The sequence below is a fragment of the Pleurodeles waltl genome, chromosome 8 (genome assembly GCF_031143425.1).
Source record: "Pleurodeles waltl isolate 20211129_DDA chromosome 8, aPleWal1.hap1.20221129, whole genome shotgun sequence".
In the NCBI taxonomy this organism is placed as follows: domain Eukaryota; kingdom Metazoa; phylum Chordata; class Amphibia; order Caudata; family Salamandridae; genus Pleurodeles; species Pleurodeles waltl.
In genome coordinates, this window is record NC_090447.1 from 165,156,576 (window position 1) to 165,178,143 (window position 21,568).

Below are 21,568 nucleotides of genomic sequence, written 5' to 3' on the forward strand. Positions count from 1 at the left end.
TGTGTTGTTGGTCATGTCGGTGGTGGTGATGGTGGGTGCTGATGCTGTGAAGCTGTTGTGTATGTCTTCGATTTTGAGGTGAAAGTAGTTGGAGAGGGAGTTGCAGGGGTTTTGTGAGTGTGGAGGTTGGATGGTGCTGGATTTGGGTTTGGTGAGTTCTTTGACGATGTCAAAGAGTTCCTTGCTGTTGTGTGTGTTGCTGCCTATGCGTTCTGTGTAGAAGGACCGTTTGGTGGTCCGGATGAGCTGGTGGTGTTTGCGCATGGCTGTTTTGAGGGCGGAGGAATTGCTCATTGAGGGTTCTAGGCACCAGGCTTTCTCAATTTTACGGCATTCTAGTTTGGAATCTTGGAGTTCTGTAGTGAACACAAAATCTTTTAATTGTTTTAGGGATTTCTGAATTTATATCAATGTACCTTTTTGCTGCATGGGGATCCCATGTTTACATTTATCTAAGGCAATTTCCATGATAACTTTTACATTTTAATGATTGTGTACAAATGGACATTTGCTTACTGCTAGGAGGGGGAATGTTTAGGTTTACTTCAGAGGAGTGTGTACAGTATATATATTTCCTTCCATGTTGTATTTTAATTGTTATATGTCCCATGTATTCATTTTACCTTGGAGTTGAACTGTTATAATGTTTATTCAGGAGTTTTTAACAGTGGATAGCAATGGGCTATTGGATAACTGATGGGTGGTTAGTTGTATGAATTACTTATTATGATGATTTATAGTAGGTTATTGAATTGTATGATCAGTTTACCTTTTAGGTATGGCTTTGTTATTGTGAACTATATTGTTTGGATCAAGTGGACCTCTTTGAGTTCCAAATCAGCAACAAAGATTGAATTGAATGTAATGCTTTACTGTTAATGTTGTTTACGTTTACCCAAAACAGAATCCAAACCCATAGTTATGTATTTAAAAAATGTGAATATTATGTAATTTACTACTTCTGTTGTAGATTTGCCGTTTTTCTCACAGACAGAAGTGACAGAATAGTTCCCTGACATGAGCAGACTTGTTCAGTAGAAACAGGAGCTTAACTGGGAGACGAAGATGCACAGTAAAAATAGAGCATATATGCCTCCCTGGCCTGTTCAACAGGTCTCAGTCTACAGCAGCGGGCAAAACAATCCTAAAAAATAGGAGAAACATGCAACACCATAAACATTTCCTTTAACTTGTCAGCTCTATTTTTTTTTTACTCAAAGTATTTAACGTTGAATTGTGTAGAGATGTTGAGGGTATCATTTTTACATAATTACTGAGATACTTTACTAATTCTGTTTTCGTTGGTTACATGCACACTATTTAAGTCAAAGTGCGAAGCAAGGGTAACAAAGACCATCATATTTCAGAAGTATGCTGTGTGCTAGAATGGACCAATGCCGAAAGGACCTAAGACACTCTTGCACATTTGTTCACTAGGACAGACTGTATAGCTGGTTTTATAATTTTATTGTATTTATGAACAAGTACTTGGATTTATTATCTGGTCATCAACACTTGTCTCCTGTTTCAATTTAGGAATTTTACACAACTACCTCATCTAGCAGGAACAGAGCAGAACCTTATACTTGCAAAGCAAATCCAAGCCCAGTGGAAGGAATTTGGACTGCATTCGGTAGATCTGGTTCACTATGATGTCCTATTATCTTACCCTAATGAAACCAGGCCAAACTACATCTCAATAACTGATGAGCATGGATCTGAGGTAAAGAAACTACAGACATTCTTGAGAAATCAACTGCTTAGTGGTAGACTATGTGAACATAAGAAATTCAACATTTTAAGTGTTTTATGTGCGCAGCAAACTGTATCTCATTGCCACGATTTCTCTTGAGCATTATATAAAAAGTGTTCTTTCTGGTAAGGCAGTTGTGAAATAATAGTTTGCCATTATCCTGTTGGACCCTTCTCATTCGAGTCCTTATTAACATGAGTAAATACCAGCTCTCACTTAAGCACCATCTTGTGCTGGCACATAATTTTGCCCTCTTCTCCCCCTTGTTCATCCAACGAGCTCCTCATTTCTTCCGGTGATGGGGAGATGGCCATGAAGAGCAGCTAGCGCCACCCATCCAAATTCCTTTACCTTTTTTTCTAAGTTGTGGCAACATACAGATTACAATCAAAAGGCATTGCCAGGGTTGGAAAACAGATACAGTTCCCCATAATTCCAGCTATGGGCGTGGGGCCTCTGTTCTCTTATTCTTGTTTTTGTATGTATACGGATGGAGGTGGAAAAATATCTGGAGATGGTCTGTAATCCGTCCTACCACCCTTAGATTAATCTAATGGATTCAGCCTAAAGTGACATCTAAGAGGGTGAGCTGTCAATTGCAACTCTAGTCCAGGCTAGAAATGGCTACACATTGGTGGCCTAATACTAGGGCCCGAGGAGAATGCGTCCCTTCAGCAGTTTCCACCAGTCAGCAGCTTTGGGTCTCTTCAACAATCCTATGAGAGGCAGCTAAATTATTATGAGGGTGCTATATTAAGCACATTCCTCTGCCTGAAGAAATCCTAGCAGGTGACTTGTGACCAGATTTCATGATGATCTGTCCTGGGCAGCACTGGGTATCTACAGCTATCACCTTTTTTGTTCAAAGTCTTTTGACCTCCCTGAGTGGCAGACAATACACATGGTAAGTGCCTCCTCCCACTCAAAGACTTGTATTGCATTGTCTTTTGCAGTAATGTATGTTTCACGCATTCAGGTGGTCACATAAAAAATGCTTAGACAGAAACCTATGAGTTACTCCACCCATCTTTGAAAAGTTACTCTTCATAACCAACCAAGCTAATGTGTCACACTTCCAATTAGTAAATGTGTTCAAAATATCTTCAAATGTACCATTAATCACAACCAAAATACACATCAGTTCATTATCAATCAGTAATTTGCTGTGTAGATTGCATTACTGCAGTAGTGACTAGAAGCTTTATATTTATTGTGGGTGTAGTACAGACACCGGTTTCTTAACTGTGTGATGTAGTTTTGGAAAGCACACTTCCAAAAAGCACTGTTTTCTCCTACATTACCCAGTGTGCAGCTCCACACCCTCGTTCGCTCTTAAAAGGAATCTATGCAAATCCAGCGAACAGGGAAGTCTTCTTACTAGAGGAAGAGTGAGGCCGCCTCATTACTTAAATCCTTGTTTAAACAGGATCCCTTGGCTAAGGGTCAGTTAAAATATTCACAAACGTTCTTGCTGGACTTTATTCTGTCTAATTTGTTGGGGAGACCTCTGACACTTTTTGTTTGAGAAAGTTATCCTAAAATTCTCACCACATTGATAACTTTAGCCTCAAAATATCCAATAATAAACCTACCATCTTCATATGTAAACTATAGAGCTGTATGTTAACATATATTTAGAAGAGGTGGCAGCTGTACACTTAACTGCAAATTAATATTTATAGTGTATTTTGAAGTGCCATTTATCATACCAGTTCGTATGATGAGAGATAATGGACAGCATGTAGACACATAACTGCGCAGTGCCTAGGATGGAGGGTGCAAAATAAAAACCGTCAAAGTCAATACATATTTTACAGATACATTTGTGAGCGGAACAGCCTTTTGGAGAGATACTTTTGACTGTTGCGGTTGGGGAAGACAGGTCAATAGCAAATGCATGTGTTAAAAGAAATATGTCAAATGTGAAATGAACAGTCTTGAGTGTTTTAATTGCAACCATTTGTAATAATTTCAAGTCACTTTATTACAAATAATTATGCTGAAGTTATTTATGACCAGCTCCATCATACTGTGATGTGGAAACCACACTTAATGGGATGTCAGGCTTTCAGAAACAATGGGGTAATTCAAGATATGAAGAGACACATTTGAGGTCAAAAATGTTATTTATGAAGGCATTAGTAACAAAACTTGAACTTTTCTCTTTCAAACATTCCGACATAAAAGGCCAACCTTAAATGACCATGTTTTGAATCAGCATCCCTGCACAGCAGGAGTATTGGTATCTAAAGTGTCTAACTTTTAATTATCTGAAACAAAAGCATAGCTGCTGCTGGAGCACACCTGGAGGTCTTTCTCCCGACTGATTCAGAAGTCAGATGCCACAACTCGTCCCATCTACACTAGAGGTGGACAGGATCTTTGGACTTAGTGAAGAGTGGGTAATCAGATTTATTCAACACAAGTCAATAACATAGGAAATTGAAGCAATGTAAACACCATGACCAATTTGGCTCTGGAATCAAAACTCCAAACTTAATTCAATTTCAGAGCTTTATTGCAACCATGTAACTTAAATGATGTACAAAACGAATTTATAAACATTCATGAAAACCATAGGCTGACCAAAACGTCTAATTAGACTAAGCCTACTAAACATCAACACTTTCAAACACTCCAAGAGCCAAATTCACAGAACTACAAAATGCACATCAAAATCAGATTTCAAAGCAGATGATGGTGACATCAGTAAATCATCAAACTCAATTTTAATAACCAGTTTTCAGGCCCTACCATCCTTATTCCTAATACGAATTTGGACTTGCATGTGTGGGGATGGACTAACACATGGGGCAAAACAACAGAAGAGACCGCAATAATTTCGAAAATCATCCACCTAAGGTAACTTACTATAAAAATACACTGGAGTAATCCACCAAGTTCAAAAGGAAGCAAGAAAAACCACAATGCAGATTATATACCTCTCCACATGGGACAGCAGACAGGAAATATTTGTCAGCCCAGAGCGCTCACAACTTCTCAGCATCAATAGACATTAGCATCAGGGGCCGTGCAGAACACGAACTGCACGCAGTGCAGGTCAGCAGTACAGAATATTTTGGGCATATTAGTACTGAACAGCATAAGTGAAAGGGGCAAAAAGAATGGATGACTCAAATTCTTCAGAAGACATCTAAGGGTCATATGGATTCAGAAGAGAGAGAGTAGCATTACAGCAAGGGTTCATAAGCAAGCTTGACCAAAGGTTTCAAGTTTCCCCCTAACTAGAAATGTCCATAGAGTTCTGATTGGTTCTCAAAGTGGACTCATCTTGTGCATATTGCCTTATTGTAGCCTTATGTAGTGGGGACTAGTTTAAACTATTTAGCAAGGGCTAATTTTGGTTTCTGGACTGCTTCCACTACAGACAATACTGAACTTAGTAATAGAAGTCTGTAGCAAATATGTTACACAAACTGAAACAGTCATTGCAGACGATTTTACAGCAAATTAAAATCTGGACCAGACAAACAAGTACGGAAAATGTACAAATGGCAAGAAAGAAAGTGGGGGCAATTGAAATGGGTCTGAGGTGGCCAGGGTGAAAAGCAGAAAAAGACAGTTAACTGCCTGTTCTCGAGGTAACGTTACAGCAAGTCTTGCACATAGCATTTGAGTGAAATTGTGTGATGAACATCATGGGTGAAGGGTATATGACAGGGTTGCAGTGCTCAGATGGCGGGGAGAGAACAACATTGCAAATGTTGTACTTTTGATAAGTACAAAACTTGAATGGCTTGTTTAGGTGGTTGGCGCCACAGAACCTAGTGCGAGCCAAAGGATCTACCAACATATCCCAATCCCAGTCCCTGGGTTCTTCCAGTTGGCACTAACATTAGTTCTGGCAAAAATATATCTGAAAAATGAAAACTAAAATAAATAAATTTAGTAAAAACACTCTCTTCTCCATGGACACTGTAGGGGTCCGTCATCGAGGGGTTCCTCCTCTAATCCTGGCCAACTAGGCCTTCTCTTCCCCATTAAGGTGCTGATCACTTTTGCAGACTGTCTCCTGGCTTTTATTGATCCTTTCTACAGTTTAAGTGACATTTCTCTTTCCTCTGAACATTTTGTTTTATTGGACTGTGCCCCACAGCGATGTTTCACTGGGGGGCAGGGGGTCATCCTGTGCACTTATAAATCTTTTCAATAGGCAGGATCATTGCTTTCTTCAGGTTCATTTATTGCTTGAACCCCGGCCAGACTGACTTTCATCCTTCTGTGGTCTATAAATTATGGCCTATATTACGCATATTAGAAACTAACAAATTTAAAAGTAGAAGACGTAGATGTAGTACTTGTGGAATTCTCGGTATGCAACGCATGCCGAGAATTCCAAGATCGAGAATGCAGCGTTCGGCTCGAGGGGAGAGTTCGCGGCAAAAACGTTAGAGATCGGTGGGAGAGCTGGAGGTTGGCGAGGGAGCTTTCTTGTCTTCGTGTTTTTTTGCGTTGACAAAGAAAATCAAGACTCGGACATCGGTTTCTGCGTGACCTGTTTTTCCAAGAATCTTAACAGTAGATTCTAGGCCTGTGCAGAAGTGCTAATTGCATGTTAGGGTGCGTGATTACGTGCAAATGAGGTGCGCTATACCATGCTGCCCTAACCCTACAAATTACACCGCCGCTCACTGGCAGCTGAAAGCACACCGAGGCTGCAAAATCTGGTGAAAAGGTAGAGCATTTCTCACAGCAGGATGTGTGGCGTTGTGCGTTGTGCTTACTCCCATTGAAAAAATCAAATAAATGCAAATAGAGAATCCCCATTTTTTTTTATCGGAATCATTGCATTTATTATCCTTCTTACCTTTGTTCACATGACATGTAAAGGTGTGTGTTGGACCTGGCTTTTTGACGGGGACATCCCCAAACTTTTTGCCTCCTTCCTCCTATTTTTTCTGAACTGTTGTTGTTGCCTTTTGAGCTCTGGGCACTTTACCACTGCTAACCAGTGCTAAAGTGCATATGCTCGCTGTGTAAATTGTACTATTGATTGGTTTATCCATGATTGGCTATTTAATTTACTTATAAGTCTCTAGTAGAGTGCACTATATGTGCCTAGATCCTGTAGATTAAATGCTGCTAGTGGGCCTGCAGCACGGGTTGTGCCACCCACTTCAGTAGCCCCTTAACCTTGTCTCAGGCCTGCCGTTGCAAGACCTGTGTGTGCAGTTTCACTGCCACTTCGACTTGGCATTTAAAAGTACTTGCCAAGCCTAGAACTCCCCTTTTCTACATATGTCACCCCTAATGTGTGCCCTAGGTAACCCCTAGAGCAGGGTGCTGTGTGGGTAAAAGGCAGGACATGTACCTGTGTAGTTATATGTCCTGGCAGTGTAAAACTCCTAAATTCGTTTTTACACTACTGTGAGGCCTGCTCCCTTCATAGGCTAACATTGGGGCTGCCCTCATACATTGTTGAAGTGGCAGCTGCTGATCTGAACGGAGCAGGAAGGTCATATTTAGTATGGCCAGAATGGTAATACAAAATCTTGCTGACTGGTGAAGTCAGATTTAATATTAGTATTCTAGAAATGCCACTTTTAGAAAGTGAGTATTTCTTTGCACTTAAATCTTTCTGTGCCCTTCAATCCACGTCTGGCTAGGTTTAGTTGACAGCTCCTTGTGCATTCACTCAGACACACCCCAAACACAGGGTACTCAGCCTCACTTGCATACATCTGCATTTTGAATGGGTCTTCCTGGGCTGGGAGGATGGAGGGCCTGCCCTCACACAAAGGACTGCCACACCCCCTACTGGGACTCTGGCAGACAGGATTGAACTGAAACGGGGCTTGGTGCATTTCTTAGACACTCTTTGAAGTCACCCCCACGTCAAAGGCACAACTTAGTATAAAACAGGGCCTCTGCCCTACCTCATCAGACACTTGCTGGAGAAGAAACCTGAACCAGAAACTACATCCTGCCAAGAAGAACTGCCTGGCTGCTCAAAGGACTCACCTGTCTGCTTTTCTACAAAGGACTGCTGCTTTGATGTTGTCCTGCTGCCTTGCTGAACTCTTGTCTGGCTGTAAAAGTGCTCTCCAAGGGCTTGGATAGAGCTTGCCTCCTGTTCCCTGAAGTCTCAGGACCAAAAAGACTTCTCTCTTTCACTTGGACGCTTCGTGCAGTGAACTTTTGAACGCACAGCTTGTTCCGCGGCGAGAAAAACGCTGCACACCGACGCTGATCGGCGCGACGCCTTCGGGACGACCAGAACTTCAACGCACGGCCTCGCAAGGACAACGCCACCTGACTTCCAGAGGAGAAATCGACGCGACGCCTGCCGTGAGATCGAAATTTCAACGGACAGCCCCGCGGAACAACGCGCAGCCAGAAAACAAGCAGAAGAATCCACACACAGACCCGGGACATCTGGTAATCCCCGCGACCCATAGAAGGAGACGGTCCGGGTGCCGGAAAACGACGCACGTCTTCCCTGAGTGAAAAATAACGACGCAAGTCCGTGTGTGAAGGGGCGTAACCGACGCACACACCATTTTTCCACGCATCTCCTCTTCTGCGGCCCTCTGCGGAGATTTTCCACTCCAAACCAGGTACTTTGTGCTTGAAAGAGACTTTGTTTACTTTTTAAAGACACTTTATATCACTTTTTAGTGATATCTTTACAAATTCATATTGCAACTTTGATCGTTTTTTCCTGCAAATACCCAGATAAATATTATATATTTTTCTAAACACTGTGTGGTGTATTTTTGTGGTGTTATATTATGGTATTGTATGATTTATTGCACAAATGCTTTACACATTGCCTTCTAAGTTAAGCCTGAATGCTCGTGCCAAGCTACCAGAGGGTGGGTACAGGCTGATTTTGGATTGTGTGTGACTTACCCTGACTAGAGTGAGGGTTCTTGCTTGGACAGAGGGTAACCTGACTGAGAACCAAAAACCCAATTTCTAACAGTGTGTTAATGGTCTTTCTTTGGCCCCTGCTATTTAGGATTCATGTGTCATAAAGTCTGCTTTAACAATCAGATTTAGTGCTGCAAATATAAATACTCAGCAGTGCTAATACAGCTGTGAGCTCCGGCAGGTGCCTCAGGCCACGTAATAAGAGGTAACACGTGCAGGGTCTGTCCTCTGGGAATAGACTCCGATCAGAGTTTACTTAGAAGTGGATTCGAGCCCTTACATATCCAGAAATAACTTCAAGGAATTTCCAAGAGAGAGGATTGGCCTTAGTTCCATGCAGGTTGAGCTGGTCTCATAGCTGGGTTTTGTCTTGTTACTTCGTTATTATGGACGAATGGGCTGAAGATATTACCTCATTATTAGAAGTTTGTCTTTACCTTAATCCGCTACTTAGGTTGAGTTGACTTCCAGGGAGAGGACCTTCCATTCCCAGTGTTGCTATCCCTTCCTTTAAATATCACCACGTGTCATGTTGGACATATTAATTAATGGCCTGGGGCTATGCAGAACTTAACACTCCCAAAATTATTCTATCCCCAAGAATTCCTCGCTCATGCCAGAATGGCCGCTGCCAACTCACCCCCTTTTCCGTGCTGCAGATCCAGAATTGTGCCTGTTTGCGGCAGACTCGGCAGCTGTGTCAGTGATGTTGGTCTGATCTCAGGACAGAAACACCATCTAGCGGCTGTGAATCCGCACCTTCTCTGGACTCTAAACATTAGCTAACCAGCCTGGATCCGAACACCAGAGGCAGGCCAGTCACCAGCCCGACAGTAAGGAACCCACTCGGTCGCATTGTGGTTTATGGGATGTTCATATGGGCAGGGAGAATCGCTTAATTGTAGACAGGCAGCAAGCCTCCATTTTTCAATAAGAATAAGAAAACGCTCATTAAACATGTGCCTTGGCGTGAAGTGTTGCAGAATACAGTGGCACAGAGTGCAATGGCATTGAGTGCAGTGGCATTGAATTCAGTGTCATACCGTGCAGCATTGTAGAATGCAGTGGTGTAGATTGAAGTGGTGCATAGTAGAGTGCAGTGGCAGACTGGTACAGACTGGAGTTGCATAGAGTTGAGTGATGCATCGGGCAGTGACCCAAAGTAGATTCCAGTGCCATAAAGTGCAGTGGCATACAGTGCAGGGTAGAGTTGAGTGGCATAGAGTGCAGTGGCATAGAGTGGGTGCAGAGTAGAGTGTGAGTGTAGTGGTGTAGAGAGGCGTAGGAAGCAGTGGTGTAGAGTACAGTGATGCAGAGTAGAGTGCAGTGACATAGTGCAGTTGTGTAGATTGCATTGTCGTAAAGTGCAGTAGTGAAGAGTAGAGTGTTGTAGAGTGCAGTGTCAGAGAGGCACAGATTGGAGTAGAGTGGTGTAGAGTGGAGTGGCACAGAGTGGCATAGAGTGCAGTGTCGTAGATTAGATTGTTTCAGGGTAGAGTGGAGTGGTGCAGGGTAGAGTGCAGTTGCGTAGAGTGGCATAGAGTGTAATGGCGTAGATTAAAGTGGTGTAGCATGCAGTGTCATAGATTGCAGTGGTGCTCAGTAGATTAGAGTGACATACAGTGGATTAGGGTAGAGTTCAGGGGCATAGAGTTGAGTGTTACAGAGTGAAGTGCATTGGTATAGAGTGTATAGGCATAGAGTGCAGTGACGTAGAAATCAGTGCTGCAGAGTGGTGTAGAGTGGAGTTGTGCAGAGTAGATTGGTGTGTCCTAGAATGGAGCGGTGAAGAGTGCAGTGGTGTAGAGTACAGTGGCAAAGAGTGCATTGGCACAGAGTAAAGTGAAACAGAGTAGAGAGGCATGGAGCGCAGTGGATTAGAAAGGAGTGGTGCAGAGTGCAGTGGAGAGGTGTAAAATGGAGTGGTGCAGAGTTGAATGCAATAGTGTGGAGTGGTGCAGAGTGGAGTATTCATTGTGTGGTAGCACACTGCCATTACAGACAATACACTTTCAATTGAAATGACCATTACATTTGCACATACATACATTTTTACTAATAAAACTATACAGTTAACAGACGAAAATGTTTGGAAAATGCATCACCTAGTTTAATGATTCATTTTGATCATATTAAAGTATTTGTTTGGAACACACTTCAGAAATAAGAAAAAATTTGCTTCATTTGTGTGTTCATAATTCTGATATATGCTGAGATATTTGCAAAGTTGATTTAAACATTGTTGTGTGCTAGAAAAAAAAACTTTCCTACCCCCAGTATACAGCAAGATTGTCACATAAATCCTCTAAGTTTGAAGAAATGTAAACAAGCCCCCTTGTAAGACAGCACCTAACATTTAACCTTGGTCTTTAAATGCACAACAAATGTGAAGAGACATGATGAGATAAGAACAAGATTTAAAGGCCTCTTAACTGAAAGCATTTTCAGGTAGGATACAGAAACCACGATTTAGGCAATGGGTGGGACAGACTGAACCTGGAGAGCCTAAAGCAAATAAAGCCAATAAATGGAAAGGCAGAAAGTGAGAGTTACAAACCACATAGCCAATGGTAATTAACAAGCAGAATGCATCCCTAGGTCAACTTTCTGAAGGTCCCCAATATGTTCTTAGCAAACCAGACAGCTGTGCAGTGTGGTAGGCTGCAACCTCAAAATGACTGGAACAAGGGAGAGTGAGTGAAGGGCCACCTTACTGAGGCACATAACAGGCAGCCAGGCTAATATCTATTTTCCTGCCAGTTTTGGGACCGCCTGTGGAACTGACAGAGTTTCTGGCTGATAAAAATATGGGGCTGTGGTGCTTACAGGTACCAGTCAACCGAGGAGCTGGCTCACTCTGTGGGAATGTAACACTGCAGAAGGGAAGTGCCCAAGAAAGACAGAAAGCTGTGACTCAAAGCTTATGTAAGCTCTGCAGCATGCACTCTTTTCTAGTGCATGTTCAGACTCCAAGGCGGTACAATCAGTACACGCTGGAAGTTGGGAACTGGATTGTGAGTAGTGGTTCGTCGAAACTGATTCTGATACACTGCACAGAATCCATTGCTAAGATTCATGCCCTAACCCCACCTTTACCCAACTCGATAGAGGATGGGGTCAGTGAAAGCCATCACTCCCCTCATCCTGTGATGACTTGGGGAAGGGTGGGGTAACAGTTTTAGCCCTTGATTGACATGTAACCCATGGCGCTAAAGGGCTTCCGCCTGAAGCTCTAACAGGCTTAATTTAGTCTAACATCATCAAGGGGTAGAGCTTATGCTAAGAGGCTATTGTTTTTCTGGGCTGATTACCTTACAGGCCTCAGGGCTGTGAATTCATCACCCTGATAATTTTTAGAGATTTGAGTGTGACTGGGGCAGAAGGTGAGCTCTGCTGTAAGTGACTGCATCTTTAGTTTTTCATGAACTCATCGCATTGATAGGAGCTATGAAACAGAAGTTGAAGCAGAAAAATTAAGGGGGTGAAGCCCCTCTGCCCATATAAGGGAGCTGCTGCTGTTTCATACCGGGCTAATATCATGCATACAACATATGGAAAAAATCCTGGGTGCACTGCAAGCACATATCATTTTGGTACAGGAGAAGAGTTGATACCATGGCCATTGTGATAAGAAATAGCATCAGTTTGTTCCACGCTCAAAATCCTGGGGCTTTTGGTCAGCTTGCTGGGACGGACGCACATTACTTTGCACCCTTGAATTACTTGTTTTGAAAGCACAGAGCTGCACTTTTTAAATCTCCAGCAGTTTCCACATTGCCTCTGTTGCTTGGGTTGCACATATATTATAAGATCGAGCAGCAAACTTCAGGTTGCAGGGATGTTTTGTGTTCAGACCCTAGAGCAGCTGTTCAGGTTACAGTGATTCTAGAGACTCAGACTTAAAACCGAGTAATAATGTCCCTGTTCGAAAAGGGTCTTTGGTTGACAGTCAGGTTGCCCCCTGTCTGAGCAAGGACCTTCACTCCAGTCAGGGTAAAGGAGAAACACACCTGGATAACCTCGCTCACACCTTAGTAGCTTGGCATGAGCAGAAAGGCTTAACCCAGAGGCAATGTGTAAAGTATTTGTACCAACACACAAAGGAATACAGTGAAACACTACAAAATGGACAAAACACAGGTTTAGAAAAATAGTAAATATTTATCTAAATAAAACAACACCAAGTATGATAAAAATCCACATTACACAATTACAAATTTGACTTTAGCAATTAAAAACACAAAAATAGTGCCTAGAGGAATGAATACTGCAATCTGATGTTAAAGCAGCGTTGTGACGGAATAATTTTCCATAGTCTGATGCCGTTTACAGAGTCACAAGGACCCCCCAGGTAGAGTACCTTAGCAAAACATGTGGAAAACAGGTCGGTGCACAGAGTTGGGGAGCAAGGCGTCGCTGGATCCAGTGCGGCGTCTGTTCCGAAGGAGCGGAGGTGTCACGCAGAGGCGTTGGGTCCTTACTGTGGAGCGGTAGAGGTGAGGAGGCGTTGGTTGCGAGGAGTCTGTTCCCTGGCACCACCAGCAAAGTCGAAATCCGGTGAAGTCACGATGCTGCGGGACGACCTCATGGGGTCGCAATCACATCATAGACGCTGCAATGGAGTCAGGTGTCACGAACGTTGGGTGTATGACACTTCAACTCACAAGTTTGTGCGGATGGCAGCGGTTGCAGCGACGTTGGGCCTATGTTGACGATGGGGTTGTCATGCCTCGGTGAGGTTCACAGATCCAGGTGTAGGCGGCGTTGCAGGCTTCATGCAGCAGCCTCCTTAGCAAAGTCGCTCGGTGTCGTTTACAGGTTTTTCAGCAGAAATTCACTTTCATTGGCCCAGGAAATGGAATGGCACCCTCAGGCAAGCTAATGGTCACAGCATGCAGACTCAGAGACTGGTTGGTGAAGTCTTTGCTGTCCCTGAGGCTTCAAAAACAGGAGGCAAGCTCAGTCCAAGCCCTGGGAGTTACCTCTCCAGCAGAAATGCACAACAAAGCCCAGTCTTTGTCCCCTTTCACAGGCAGAAACAGCAACTGCAGGATAGCCCAACAAAGCACAGGCAGGGGCAGCACTTCTCCTCAACTCTTCAGCTCTTCTCCTTGCAGAGATTCCTCTTGAATCCTTGAAGTAATCTAATGTCTGGAGTTTTGGGTCCAATACTTATACCCCTTTCTGCCTTTTGAAGTTGCCCAACTTCAAAGAAAAGTGTCTGTTGTTTACAGGATCCTGCCGTGCCCAGGCCTGGCTCCAGACACACACCAGGGGGTTGCAGACTGCTTTGCGTGAGGGCAGGAACAGCCCTTTGAGGTGTAAGAGACCACTCCTCTCTCAAGTCTAGCCCAGATGGCCCGTCAGGATATTCAGGCTACACCCCAGCACCCTTTGTGTCACTGTCTAGTGGAGATGCACAAACAGCCCAACTTTCAGTCTGACCCAGAGTAGGAATCCACAACAGGCAGAGGCACAGAATGATTTAAGCAAGAAAATGCCCACTTTCTAAAAGTTGCATTTTCAAACTAACAATCTAGAAATCTCCTTCACTAAAAGATGTATTTTTAAATTGTGAGTTCACAGACCCCAAACTTCACATTTCAATATGCTCTCAAAGGGAAACTGCACTTTACAGATATTTATCATGGTAACCTTGCAACAGTGAAAACCAAATTTGGCAATGTTTCGCTGTTAGGACATGTAAAAACACACAAGTACATGTCCCACCCTGCCCATGGGGCTACCTATGGCCTACCTTACGGGTGCCTTACATGTATAAAAAGGGAAGGTTTAGGCCTGGCAAGTGAGTGCACTTTGCAAGTCGATTTGGCAGTTTAAAAACTGCACACACAGACTCTGCAGTGGCAGGTCTGAGCTATGTTTTCAGGGCTACTCATGTGGATGGCACAATCAGTGCTGCAGGCCCACTAGTAGCATTTGGTTTACAGGCCCTAGGCACCACCAGTGCACTTTATTAGGGACTTACTAGTAAACCAAATATGCCAATTATGGAAAAGCCAATTACACTTACAATTTCACATTGGGGCACTTGAACTTTAACACTGGTCAGCAGAGGTAAAGTGCCCAGAGTAGCAAGAACAGCCCCCAGCAACAACCTGGGAAGTAGAGGCAAAAAGTTAGGGGAGACCATGCAAAGGATATTAGATCGATTACATAGTCTGTTTCAGGACGCCAGGCCATCAATTAGGTTACCCATATTTTAGTCTCATGCATTTGACAATACATCTTTATTGCAGATGACAGAGATCTCACAGGTTCAGGCTCTAACTGCAGAGCAGTTCTTCATCTCTCACCAATGTGATCTCTCAGGTTGCACAAATATTGCTTACCCATAGGACAGAAGAGCTATCATCTAGGTTATATAGATCTCACAGGATAAGGGATCTGACTGCAGAGCAGTCCTTCATGGTCGAGCATCTCAGTAATTCATTAGTTCTTTCTCTCTCTTTCACTCTCTCGCTCTCTACCAAATATTACCTACCCATAGACCAGCTGGAGCTATCATATATATTACATACCCAGAGGACAGAAGAGCTATCATCCAGGTTGTCGCTCTTACAGCATCAGAGCTGGAACTGCAGCGCAATCCTTCACTCGAGCATCCTACACCAGCGCTCTCCTTCGGGTTATACAAATATGACTTACCCACTGAACAGAAGAGCTATCATCTAGGTTATGTAGATCTCACAGGATAAAGGCCCTGTCTGCCGAGCAGTCCTTCATGCTTGAGCAGTTCACTCCAGCTCACTGTCTCAGGTTACACACATATTACACACTCACAGGACAGAACATTTATCATCCAGGTCATAGAGATCTTACATGACCAGGGCTCTGGCTGCACAACAATCCTTCATGTTTCGAGGGCTGTGTTTCGTGTCACACACGTATTGCTCACGTTGCAAACATGGAATCTCCCCTGGCAGAATTTCCAATGGAAAGTGCACATTGAATGCTTCTGACTCACACAAGACTAACATCAGCACCACAGTGTTGTGGTTCATGTTTACTTCGCCCTCTGAGACTGGTCACTTCATGCAGCATCCTAGAACATCAAACGTAACTAACTCGTTTAAAGTAATACTTTAAGTACCTTGTGCCTGCTGCAGCAAATACGAAATCCCTGTTCTTACCTCATTAAACAATATGTAAGACAAATCAAACCAAGTTCTACGAAGTGGCTCCAGTAAACCGAACTGGATTACTTTACACGGAGACAGGTTGCTTTCTAGAGTGCAAAATAGCATGTTTTTTTTTTTTAATTCATGAGCCATCGCTCCTGGAGGAGCAGTGGGATGAAAACCCAAAAGTTATCAATCACAGCTGCCGAGCAGGCAGCCCAAACGAAATACGGGGAGATGATGTGGAAACGGCCAGAGCTACCGACCTTGAAACTGGGGAACCAGGTTCGAGTCTCGGTGTCAGCTCAACATCTTGTGATTCAAGCAAATCACTTAGGGCCATATGTACGAACACATTTTCCCATTGACACAGAATGGGAAAAACCCTTTGCTACATCTGGCCCTTAATCTCCCCGTGCCTAAAAAAGACAAAATGGACGTGTCCATGTGTAATGTAAGTTGGCCAGGTAAGGTGCTCCAGTACCTTCGAGTCGAGTTTGAGCTATAAAACTGCAAAAAAAACAAGCCCTTCTCTGCAGCATCTCAACCTCGAAAGAAAAGGTCCTTTGACTCCGTTTAGAAGAAAAACATATACTCACCTGTGCCTTTTAGGGTTCCTATCATCTGGTACATGGATCATTGTTGTCTTCTTGGAAATTTAGGCCAAGTTTAGCCTTATTTACAACATTAATTTAGCCTTTCAGGAGTGTTGGAATCTTCATTAGTGGGGTATTCGGATTCCTAAGAGTGCTAGGAATGCATGTCATTTTAGTTCACACCTGAACAACATTATGGATTGTCTGTGATTATGCTTCACCAACTTGCATAGTCTTGTCTGTGTGGGAAGGTCTTGAAGTTGTAGCAGTGGGGAGATTAGCACTCTATATGCACCAGAATGGTACAACATAATCATAATTTGATGTAGTTCATGTTCAGCCCACAACAACAACCCGAACACAGGATGCACTGGCTGAAACCTGACACTAAAGATGTTGCCATAATGCTGCTTTTCGGAATGTGTACTACTTTTTAATATGCACCAATAAAGAATTGTTAGTACAAAACATGTGCCTGTGTGTTCCTTTCTAAATTGTGTTCATAGAACATCCTAAGCTACACCCCCTTGCCCAACACCCCAGAGGCCATGCCCCAAGGCTGTGTGCAGTGGGTGATGTCCACATGGGGGTTTGTTGCTTAGTGCCTGGTGCGGAGACTGTCTGAAGGCCAGGACGTAAAACAAATCTTGGAACACAGGAGTAAGCAGTAGGCCTCTGCAAACGCCTACTCTTGTAGCACACAGTATAGTACCTATGTGGTTCACAATTTACAAATCACTTCATTTTGGAATTCAAGTATTATTCACTTCTAAACCCGAAAAAGGCTGAGGTCCACTAATATGGGCTGCAGAGGTGTGAAAGTGAAAAAATAACTGCAAGAAAGGCCAAACTTCTGTTCCCTTTAGATAATCCACCAGTGGATATGTGAGCATGTGCTCTTATTAAATAGTTGTAAGGTAGAGCTATAGACAAATTTTGTGTATCACAGACATTTATAAAGCGTGGATGTTTATTTCCAGAACTTCGTTGAAGACTTTGAGGATTGGGGATTGTTGAATAATGTAGGATGGAGAGCTGTCCAACTTAGAGGTCATTTGTCTCTCACTGGTGTAACCATGCTTCTAAGCGTTGTACACCACTGTGCTCATCTCAGGAACACGTGCAGTGTATCTTACTCAACTACAGAGTAAAGTCCATAGGACCATGAAGAAATTATCTTTAGAGTGGCAAATGTATACCAGTCAATCTCTTTTCTCAAAACTTCTGATTATGTGAAGTATTTAATTGGCTAATTCCATTAAGGTGGATAGAAAATTATCCACATCTGAAGTCTGTAGAATTGTTTCAAGACCAAAACCCTATTGGACGGTGCCACAATCATTCTATGATATCCTTGCGAATGTCATTGATTATGTAATTTGAGATGTCATCAGTGATGCCATTAATGACATAATTTAATATGTCATGAGTAATTTAATATGTGAAGTTATAAGCAAAGCATAGGGATAGCAAGTTATATTTAGCTCAGTAAACTATAGCTGGTGGGTTACATTGTTTTTAGTTTAAAAGAATACTTTTTATATTATTGTAAGGGCTATCCATAATATCACTTTAACCATTGTTTTTTTCCCATTAGTTTCTTGTTTTTGTATGTGAAGCTAGATCTGATTTCCGAACCTAACTAAAATGTCTCTTTAAGCATTGTTTTCTTTTGGAAACTCTTGGGTTTTTAGATTATAATCACCCAACTTCCTTACTAAGCATATCTTTTGAATTGTGCTGCAGGAAGTTGGACCCAGTGCCTGGCCATTGGACAGGCCTTGTGCCCAACCCCATGTAGGTGACCAAAACCCTTGGCTTGAGTCATGCAAACCGCCGTATGGACACACACATTTATTTGATCTTTGTGGTACCATGATATTCTCTTTGGACCATGTGGGTCTTCAATGGGTCCCACTGGAGTACCACAGTAGTCTTGTCACAAAAAAATATAATAGTTTGGTCCCAGTAAAGATCCATGGAGGTCGCCCACTAATGAAAGGTGGAGACATACCACCTTGGAAATGTCAGGCAATTAATGTGCAAAGTTTTGCCAGCCCATCCCAAACAATACAGTCTACAAGATGTCCTGTGGCCAATTGATGGCGATAACTCTGCACTCACCCAACCCCCCTTGTTGAACAAAGATAAATCCCCTTAGAAAATAGGAATTACCGGAGTAATCTGCAATTCCAGGTCTAAACTCTCATTTTACTCTGCCATTTTTCCCTGATGTTACAAATGGCGATTTTGGTTACTTTCAGCTGGTGAAATCTCATGGTGAAACATCTCATGCATTCAGACAGACCTTGGAGTTCCCAACGAAACTGATAACTCTATTGCATTCCTCATCCTTCATTCCAGGTCCTAGATCACATAAGCTCTGTGACACACCTGAAACTGTCTCTGCCAGGTCTAAAAATGTGTGATTGGGAACCACACGATCAATTATAGGATTGGGTTTACTGGAGTTGCTACAATTTTTTTTTGCAGTGATCTACCACAAGTTTTGTGAAATGTGAATATGTTGTGAAAACCTTTGAAATGGAGCAATTCCATTCCATCATTAATATATTTTTTTTTATCGGCAAATCCTTTGTTAGATACCTGTTGCCCTTTGTCAAGGCAAACGCCCTAGCTCTGTCTTGGAAGAGCAGCATCTGACTTTTCTGAAAGCTTTTGCAGAAATAGATGAACATCTTTCTTCTGTGCCTCTGTTGTATTCACATCGTTTCATTTCAGGACGTTTTGTGTTCTACCCACTGCTACTTTCAGCTTTCCTGATGAGTGTTTTAGATTTCCCACTTCAGTTGCCGACTGGCATACTGGCCATTGGAAAAAAAAAGTGTGTAATTGTTGAACTTTGTTGCACAAAGCAGGGATCCTGGTTGAAGAAAAAGAAACGATTTTCGTTTCATATAATAAAATCATAAGAAAAAACGTAATAGGAAATAGGAAAGAAGGGCCACTTGCAGTCTCAGTAAAGAGTGGGGGCAATCTGTGGTTTTGTTTTGCCCCCACCAGTTCCTGGAGCGTTAGCAGGAATCTTTATTACAACTCTGAGGTACTGACTGCGGTAATCAACAGCTTATCAGCTCATTTTTGCAAAAATAACATGTCAGGCGATCAAAATGAACACAGATAACTTCTAAAAGACAGCGATTCTTGGATATGACTAATCTGGCTAACAATTAACTCTTCGTTGTAGCCAATTATTTGGCAAAAATGAACATGCAAAGAGATAGAAACTAATGTTCTGTTGGGCGACAGGCAATTCACCTCTAGGCCTAGTAGATTTACAGAAACAGGTGTCATAGAATAGTTATTGGGGAAGACATTCTTCGTCCATCATGTTCTAGTACTGATGCTATGCCAGATGCTATGCCCTTGATCATACTGCTACAATCTGAAGATGACATGAACCACCATGGGCTGTGAAAATGGAAACATTTTCAAACATGTTTTGCTTGGGGTGTGCAGGACGACTGTGGCGTTACAAACTGTTTAATTGTACTGAGTTTGTGCTAATCTAAGTTTGAATAATGGGTTATAAATGTGAAGCATAATGTGGATAAACTCAGCTTTAGCATTATTTACATCTAAATTACTGAAATACAGTGTGACAATAACCAGAAGAATTTTGTCAAACGTATTCATTTGTCAATATACTTGCTCATCCTGATAGTATAAAACCAGACGGAAGTAGCGGTTTGGTGATCTTTAACCATGTAGAATGTATTGCAAACACACCCATACTTAAATCCAAATGGAGGAATGATTGGACTGAACATTAAATATGTTGTGCATGACGGAGACCTTGATTTTATAACCAACGTTGATTTTATAACCAACACTCAATGTTTTCTCTAAGGTCTACTCTGTGCCTCCCAGCTGCTCCTCCCTCCCACCTCCCTTCTTAATGGCAGCCCCGTGCAGTGGGTGCGCCAGTGGCGCGCCGGAGGCAAGCCCGTCTGCGCCTGGACTGCTCCCAGCACCAGTCCCCCTGCCCCTCGTGCCCCCGCATCACCAGACCCTGCTACACGGCCTACGAACTCCACGCCCTCAACCCTGGCCGCTCCACCGCCTGCGTCCTAGCCACCCCAAAGCACACCCATGGACCCTTCTCCTTCCGGATGTGCAGCTTCACCTGCACCCAAGCCACCAAGCAAAACAGCTCCACACACAACAACCACCTCAGCTGCATCCTCCTCAACACCCGCTTCGTTCCCAACCACGCCGTTGAACTTTGGGACCTTCTCACCTCAACTTCCTCAGACATAGTCTTCCTCACCGAAACCTGGATGACCCCCTCCTCGGAACCCGACATCACCATAGCCATCCCAGAAGGCTATAAGATTACCCGCAGAGACCGCACCAACAAACCAGGAGGAGGAATCGCCATAGTCCACAGGAGCACCATCATGATCTCAACCAACACCCTCAACACCATTGATGCCGCCGAACACTTGCACTTCCAGATTCATGTCAACGCCAACACCACCCTCAGAGGAACCCTCGTCTACAGACCCCCAGGCTCCCGACCACAGTTCTGCGAAGCCATCGCCGACACAATCAGCACCCACGCCCTCGCCTCTACTAACTACATGCTCCTCAGTGACCTGAATTTCCACCTAGAGAACACCACTGACAGCAACTCCTCAAGCCTTGATCAACAACCTCGCCAACCTCTGTCTCAAACAACTCGTCACAATGCCTACCCACTCAGCCAGCCACACACTCGACCTCATCTTCTCCACCAGCAGCCACATCAACTTCACCCATACCACGAACTCCACTGGACCGATCACCGCTGTTTCCACTTCACCTTCCAGAAACCCACCACTCACCACCATCAGCAACGGATACCTCACCGCAACTGGAACAAGATCTCGAAGAACCAGATGATCTTCACCCTCGCCCCACCACCCAAGACCAGCGACCCCAACACCGCCGCCCTCAACCTCAAACAATTGCTAGACGACTGCACCAACACCCTCGTTCGACTTAGAAAACCAACCAACCCCCGTACCAACAAGAAAGCACCCTGGTTCACCTCTGACCTTCAGGCCTCCAAGTGGGAGTGCCAGAAAATCGAGAAGATATGGCGCCAAGAACAAACAGAGAGCAACCACGCCGCTTTCAAGACTGCCATCCACAAGCATCACCAGCTCATCCGGACCACC

General features: G+C 43.5%; 1 protein-coding gene across 1 annotated transcript in view; it reads left to right on the forward strand.

Annotated features, from left to right (window-relative positions):
* Window positions 1-21,568, forward strand: part of LOC138249851 (N-acetylated-alpha-linked acidic dipeptidase 2-like) — a 700,770-nt gene that overhangs the window by 287,816 nt on the left and 391,386 nt on the right. The window contains exon 4 of the mRNA XM_069204013.1: window positions 1,537-1,723. Coding sequence (XP_069060114.1) covers window positions 1,537-1,723 — 187 coding nt within the window. The remainder of the gene's footprint in view (window positions 1-1,536; window positions 1,724-21,568) is intronic.